The sequence below is a fragment of the Galleria mellonella genome, unplaced genomic scaffold (genome assembly GCF_026898425.1).
Source record: "Galleria mellonella isolate WM207_F2 unplaced genomic scaffold, CSIRO_AGI_GalMel_v1 utg788, whole genome shotgun sequence".
In the NCBI taxonomy this organism is placed as follows: domain Eukaryota; kingdom Metazoa; phylum Arthropoda; class Insecta; order Lepidoptera; family Pyralidae; genus Galleria; species Galleria mellonella.
In genome coordinates this window covers 474,407-482,217 of record NW_026442154.1, presented here as the reverse complement: position 1 = coordinate 482,217, position 7,811 = coordinate 474,407, and the positions used below count along the sequence as shown (strand labels likewise).

The window sequence follows — 7,811 nt, the reverse complement described above, 5'->3', positions numbered from 1 at the left end:
GTTCATTTGACAGTTTTGCCGTGTGAAAAACTATGTAAAATCATACTAATACAGTTATTATTAACTTTAAGAAGAAAGTAGAATTTATCTTCCCAAATCATCGTCATCATCATATCAGCTATTAAATATCCACTGCTAAACATGAGGCCTATGTTTACACAGAATACAAGAGGTTTTTTATACGGAACATATAGAAATATAGTCTTTTCATATTTTAAAAGTCGCAGAAAAGTAAATATTTTTAGCTAAAATACTCGTACATATTTGTAAAGAAATAATTTAAGATAGTGTTTCACAAAAAGATCCAACTTTAATTATGACAAAAACTATATCTGCTAGGGGAAGGGACTGCCAGTAATGCGAATTACCAGTCCCATTGCTAGCAATATCCCTTGGCAGGTCGACCTCTACGTGGACGTCCTGGAAACTATCGTGCTGAATTCCATGTGTATTCATTACGATGGACTAACTGACCTGCCTTTTCATTATCATCTATCATCCCTCAGTGGTGCTCCGCCAGTATAGGGGCTTTTTTTAATGGGCGAAGATGGAATGGTAATTGTAAGAAAGTAAAGGGTAACAGGTGAGGATGAACGTAGGTCAATTGGCCCATAATGACCAATTGAATGAGTATTAACCATTATGGTTTACAGGGGGAACCGTGTGGAAGTCGACCTGATTGGGTGTATTGCTAGCAATGGTGCTGTTAAATCTCATTATGAACAATTCCTTTACCCCCGCTTAAGCGGGGTTATCATTATATTATCTTCCATTAAAAAAAAACTGCTTTATCCACAATTCGTTTCATGTAGGCACGCCGGTTCGGTAGACTCAGATAGAATACGGTATATTTGAGCACATATAGTAGGTTCATTTATATCTCCACCATACCTATGTACGTTCATCCCCTTTCACATCGTTGTTTTTGCAAAACCATCCGTGATAGTCCTATTAATATTTTTAATATAATAAATGTGTTAGTTTGTAACGATGATGGGATGTTTGTTACTCTTTCACGAAACAAGTACTGAACGGATTTGAATAAATTGCTACACGTGTAGATTATATCCCAATTTAGCACATAGAATACTTCATATACTGATTCACACACGTCAAGCCGCGGAATACAGTTAGTAATAAATCATTTAAAATATCTATTGTGAAAATATTGTCGACTCCACACATTTCACTGTCACTGAGTAATTGTGTTTCGTTATAACGAGTTTTTTGGCGGAGTCCGGCGCGGTGCACGCCCGCGGACCGCGACTGTGCATTTGCTTTGCTCATTTATACGTACCTGTCCGTCAAATATATGATAACAAGTATCTATATTTACTACCTATTATAGTAATTATTATTATTACTGGTAACAACTCAGTACGCTAACCATTGACTATGGTCCATAATAATAAATACCACTGGACATATTATACAGCGCCATCTAGTTCTAAACTAAGTAAAGCTTGTACTATAGGTACTAGACAAATGATAGAAAAACTTAAATACTTTTTTGTAAATACTCAACATATTGAAATGAATTTTGTCGGCTTTACTCACGTTTTAAATTCGGAGATCCCTGATTGGTTTTGAACTAAATGCAGCCACAAACAGCTTGCTCTGATTGCGCAGTGTTGTCCGCGACAATGCCGTGAACTGCCCACATGAATAAGGGCTCCTATTAATTTAGAAACTAGTCGTGCATCCCTGAATTTAAAACGTGAGTAAAGCCTTTTTTTACAGTATTAATTATATCATAAATGGACTCACGATAGTTATTACTTAATAATAAATACAAAGCCTCGTGTAAAGTGTATGTCCCGGTATAGAATAGGCCACACATTCCTTACTTGTGGGTATCGTAGGAGGCGACTAAGAGAGCTTATGGTGGATGGATGGACAGCAGCATCCATCTTAAAGCATCACCAAAGCCCAAATATCAGTTGTTATCCCTTATGAGGGAGGCTATGTTCAGTGAATAGTTAACGGCTAATACAACAATACATAAAAACATCCAGACCGATACAAACAGATATACTCATAAATACAAATGTTTGGGGGGAAAAGGGATTGTTAGTAATGGAGACTGAGAATCCCATTGCTAGCAATATACCCAACCAGGTCGACCTCCTCGCGGTTCCCCCTGGAAACTATCAATGTTAATTTTTGATGAATTCATCATGATGGGCTAACTGGCCTGTTTTCATTCTTATCTATCACCCTTCACTGGTGCTCAGCCAGCGTATCCCGTTAGCGCAGGCGGGGTTACCATACCATTTTCACCCTACAAAAAAAAAATACAAATGTTTGTGTTATGCGAGGATCAAACTCGTGACCATCAGAAAGTAAGGTGGTATATTAAATGGCTAAATCACAAAAGTCTTCAAATAATGACGGATGACCACAGAGTGTTTGTGTTCAGATAAATATGTTCTTTTTTCATTGTTATGTGATTTAAATGTAATTAATATTATTTCATTTAATTATACATGTGTATAACACATACACATGACTGCACTGATGCTTTCCTGGGTGAGCGTATTGGGAGCCTAAAACTCACTCGGTTGACGAAATAAATAAATAAATAAAAACTTACGGGTATAAAAAAATTAAACTTTAATCAAATGTTAAATCAATCATTTCACTAACTTCCATTTCTAAATTATCATTTATTTTATTTGCCTCTCTTTCCGTTTCCTTTGATTTTGATACAGCTATTTCGTCCTCCTTTGGTCTCTCTTTAGTCGTATCTGTTTGTTTATTTACGGGAACTACTGTTTTTCGACGTTTATCTCTAACAACTGTTGCTTTGATTGAAGACTGAGCGTTGTTTAAGCGAGCTTTCTGTAACAATCGAATGTTGGATTCAGAATTAACTTAAAACAGGCTTTAGTATACTGTTGTTTTTACATTACATATTACTGTAAAATATTTTCCTTTTAATGCATAGGTTCTCTTTTATTTCTTTTCTTTTTTTTTGCATATATATCTAAACCTATCTGTTGTTATTTGCGTGCTGAAAGTAATTCAAATAAATATCTATCTATAATCTATCATATCATATATTTATCTATATTGTAACTATAGACGAATAGATATATGTTTATAGTTACGGTAAGTTTTTTTATGGGATGAAAGTGGAAACTGGGTTAATTCGCGAGGAATGACAAAGGATGATAAAGTCAGGTCGATTACTACGTTGTGGTGGATTAACCACGCAAGACTGTATGCAGAAAACCGTGAGGTCGATCTTTATTGCTAGCAATGCTCACAGTTCGCATTACCACAGATAATATAAAACTATAACAATAATAAATCTTTTTCTTTACTAACAATCGTTAGGTCAATCAAAACTATTATAAACCTTTCTAACTCCCTATTATTTTTTGGCGGTGTAGTCGATTATTATGACCCGTGTCCAAAATTATAAAATACGTTATGACTTGTTTGAGAACTTACCAATGAAGGATTCCTCCTCACCAATAATTTGACGTCATCAGAATTTATAATGGTTCGTTTTGCATGTCTAAAATATGAAAATATAGTTTAAAATATGTATTTTTCTTTTCAGAAAGGATGTCAGTGACAGACCGATAAGGGAACAAAATAAAGAAGGAACCTAGAAATACAAGGCGTCGGGCTAACGAGATTAAAGTAGGCTATGTCCTCCTCCTATGGGAAGGAGGATTGAGGAGTATATTGAATTACTTTCATATATACATGTAAAGTTAAATAAAAGACTTAATACATATTAGTCTAGTAAGTATTTATGTAAGTAGGTAGTAGACAAAAATAGGAATTACTTGGCAAACGCTTCTAAATCGGACCCGTACACAATTAGTTTTTTGTAAATTAATTCTGATATCACGGCCATTGCTGGTTTGGTTACATCCAGTCCTAATAAATGGCAAGCTTCTGAGCACATGGACCGTACATCTCTATGAAGGGCAGCGCGAATTTTCTGAAATAAACAAAAACTTTAACAGCGCCATCTATTAACTTCTATTATGACTACATTTTTTTATGCTAACATCTCTTTTAGGGCGTTTATCATTTTAGTATTATAAAAATTTTATAGATGGCACCATTTACTTTTCTTATATTGTTATTGTTTCGAAAATTGGCATTGAGATTTAACTATTTTTATAAGTATAAATAAATAAAAGTGAGAATTTACCTCAGTTGATGATAAGTTTTCGAAATTGGCCATTATTTTCATTTGAAAGACATTAAAATTGAAGAAAAGAATGAAGATTAGGAATAAACATAACCACACTTTCGGTACACTTATTTAGCAATATTGCTATGTATTACTTATTTTAGTAATTTAGTACGAATAATGTTATTTAATAAAATCAAAGTAATATTACAACATTGATGAACTGATTTTTCTTCTAAAATGTTTACCTAGGTAGAAGTTTATTGTAATTTATAATGAAAAAAAAACATTATTTTTTTTCTTATAGGCCGAGTGAGAAAGGCAGGCAAAGGAAATATATGGTAACGGTTATATTGCTGTCAGGAATAATAAATAATACCAATAAAATAGTATCGCAACTGTGATCTCAGATAGGGTAGTTTAGATAATTTATCTACTACGATTGTTATGCCATTAAATCTCTAAGAACAAGGTCCGAAATCTTTTCTAAATCTTTAACAGATTTTATTGTATTTGACAAAGACAGATATTTTTACAAAAATAATAATTGCAAACAATAGCATTAATTTATGAAATACAAGTAACTTAAGTCGAATACAAAATTAAATAAATCTGGACTTGTGATTTTGTAATTATAAATAAATGATCTGTATCTGTAAAGGGGGATACTTTTACGAATCCTGTTCCCTGAAGTTTAGACAAGTATTAAAAATATAAGACTTAATTTATTTCGGGAACAATTCATTATCATCTTCTAACATGTTGGGATCCGCGCTATCGACATCTCTAGCATTGTACCTAGAGTTCCGGGGTTATCTAAAAGATAGGGTCAAGCTGGCGTTCAAAAAGCTCGGGGTGATCAAAAGAGCGAAACGGTAAAAAAGGTATTTTACCTTGAGACAAGGACAATTTTTGTATAAGTCGCAAGTCCGTCACTTCATGGAATATTGCTCTTATAGGTGAGTTGTAGTGCATGGTTACCAGCTTGGTCGTCTTGACTTGATTCAAAAATAAGCTATGAGATTTATCAACAATCCCAAACTCACAGGTGGTATCGAGCCCTTAAGTTTAAGGCGAGACTGCTTCCCTTTCTGTATTCTACCGCTTATATAACGGACTGTATTTTGAGGAATTGTTTGAAATAATGCCCAAAGCCACGTTACCATCGTACGGTACTCGCCAACAGGAAATTCATCCTCACACGCTTGAACCTAAATGGTCACATAAGATGCGGTTTTAAAGGAATTTTCTACTATGAAAACTCAAGCTGTGGAATACTCCCTGCCGGTCTTCCCTAGAGACTACAGTATGGGATTCTTCAAAACGGTATATTAAGATTTTATCAGCGTTATCATCGCGCACATGACACCCTTAGTATTGCAGGCGTTCATAGGTTACAGTGAGTCTTTACCATCAGAAGGGCTATATACGTGTTTGCCACCTTTGGTATAAAAAAAAAAAATTAAGGAGTTTTAAATATTTAGGTACTGTTTTCTAGAAATTTTGATTTTTAAAGAACCATTGGTCCTATTTTTATCACAGATATTATATTGGCGTAATAGTATTATTATAGAAATATAGAGCCTTACCTTGATCCAACTTATTTTTAATCAGTAAGTAATCGATTAGTATATTGTTATAGATAATATTATCATACTCGTAGATGATACAAACATAAAAAGAAATAAAACCATAAATAACTTTACAGTTTAATGAGCATTCTGTACAAGACCAAAACATCCCAATGTTTAACATGTAATCAAATTAAGAGTACACTAAATTACTGTAATCAAAACTCACAGCATATTAAGAGACTTAATTTTTATTTGCCTGTATAGTCATCACGCATTAGTCCAACATTAAAAATTAAAAAAAAATATAGAAACTTATTTATTATTATGATCTGTTACAATAAATACATTGTAATTATTGATAATTACAAAAACTAATCCTTTTATTTAAAAATACTTCTTTTTATTAATAATTATTTTTATTACCTGAAAAGTTTCTCAATGTCATACATTTGCACTTAAAAAACTAAATTCAGTTATTAACAAAGTTTAGTGCTTGATAATAATTCGTCTGTCAAAGTTTATGAGGTGAAATAAATATTTCTGTATAGGGCAAAATTGAAATCATTAGGATCCTTTTAACAGTGTTTCACAAGTGAACATGAACATTTTGCCCAAAGATTATAAAAAAACGAAAAATTATAAAAAAAATGGTGTTAATACAGATCATCTTAGTATGGAAAGAAAGCCATATTTTTTTTATCATTTATTGTTTCAAGTCTTTTTTTATAAATGTTCAATTTCAAATGTAGAACACTGCCTAAAAAGGACAATAATGATCAATTTCACCCTGTATATTTTGTTATATATATATATATATATATATCTAGTATCCATTCTAAGGATGATAAATTTATAGGTATAAAAGCAATAAATATATTGTGATAGAGAAGAATACCAATAAGACTGATTACTAAAATAAAAACCCCTTTAGACAAATAGTGGCAAACAAATTAATTGATAGAATCGTTTCGGATAGCGCTCGAAAGACACTGGACGTCGCCACCTCATTTTGTTATGGACTCGCTAGCGATTACAATTCTATCATTCATCTCTCTCTAAGGTCATAATATTATCCGATTAAAGAGGTTCGTCGAGTTGGTTATATGAAATTAGTATTTTGATTCGTGTGAAAAGGTTTATTCTGTAAATATTTATAAGATGTTGGCCAATAAAATATACTAGAATCATATTTGGAAAGTTTACGAAAAGTAGAAAAAAAAAATTACCATAAAAACCCTTATATTGAGTATATCGATAGAATCGCAAGTTATCTAATATGAGAAAATAATACTCTTCGGGTATTCAAGTATTTATACAATGGATGTATTTAGGGCCTATACACACGGTCTTTTTACAAACGCACGTTGAAAATTAGTTATAAATTTACAATCGGTATTGTATTGAAAAATAGCGTAGAATGAAGTTGTGAATCGTTTTAGTAATCTAGTAAGTTGTTTAACATGCCCAAATATTAAATTTATAGTCCATTATTTTTTTTCACTTTCAGATAGCGGCAACTCTGAAGTGGGGTTGGGTAGGACATGTGAGTTACATGGCAAGCAATAGGTGTGCAAAAATGTCTACACTTTGAGTCCCTGAAAAAGAAAAATTAAGTCCTTGTATGCGATGGAGAGACGATCTTGGCTGGTTCCACAAAAACTGGTATGAGATGGAAGCAGTTGAAGTAGGCCTTTGACCAGCAGTGAGACACCATAAGCTATGATTGTTGATAATTTTTTAAGCGACTTTCAAAGGGAGAAGAGATTCTAAATTCGTTCATATTATTTTTATTGATTATACTACACTGTTATGTCATCAATTTTTATAATTCTCTTTGCATTTGATAGAGTTTGATGTCATTTTACTAAACCATCGGTTAACCAAAGCCGAAAACCAACAAAAGCCGAAAGTGTAAGGTTTTACCTTAATACTATTTACTCGGCCCAGTTTGGCATAGGTGGATAGATTTTCGAAATATATATAGCCTATGTTACTCACTGATAATGAAATATTCACAAAGAATAAAATCTTTCCTCTTTATATTAGTATTATTTAACACATCAAGACATTGGGTTTGACAC

The 7,811-nt window shown here is 32.7% G+C and overlaps 1 protein-coding gene across 1 annotated transcript; it reads right to left on the bottom strand.

Moving 5' to 3' along the window:
* Positions 1-2,596: 2,596 nt before the first annotated feature.
* On the bottom strand, positions 2,597-4,459 carry LOC113513268 (centromere protein S-like). Its single transcript, XM_026897259.3, has 4 exons — positions 4,175-4,459; positions 3,801-3,958; positions 3,457-3,523; positions 2,597-2,841 (listed from the first exon to the last, which is right to left on the bottom strand). The coding sequence occupies exons 1-4, from the start codon at positions 4,214-4,216 to the stop codon at positions 2,614-2,616; spliced, it is 495 nt and encodes a 164-aa protein (XP_026753060.2). The 5' UTR covers positions 4,217-4,459; the 3' UTR covers positions 2,597-2,613.
* Between the last annotated feature and the right edge of the window lie 3,352 nt (positions 4,460-7,811).

What these genes read in the sequence shown, in the direction of transcription:
- LOC113513268 (XM_026897259.3), bottom strand. Translation starts at nt 4,216, where the DNA reads ATGAAAATAATGGCCAATTTCGAAAACTTATCATCAACTGAG. An exon ending in GATTTAGAAGCGTTTGCCAA is followed by an intron (nt 3,524 to 3,800) that starts GTAATTCCTATT and finishes TTCATATTTTAG; the next exon opens with ACATGCAAAACGAACCATTA. An exon ending in TGAGGAGGAATCCTTCATTG is followed by an intron (nt 2,842 to 3,456) that starts GTAAGTTCTCAA and finishes CGATTGTTACAG; the next exon opens with AAAGCTCGCTTAAACAACGC.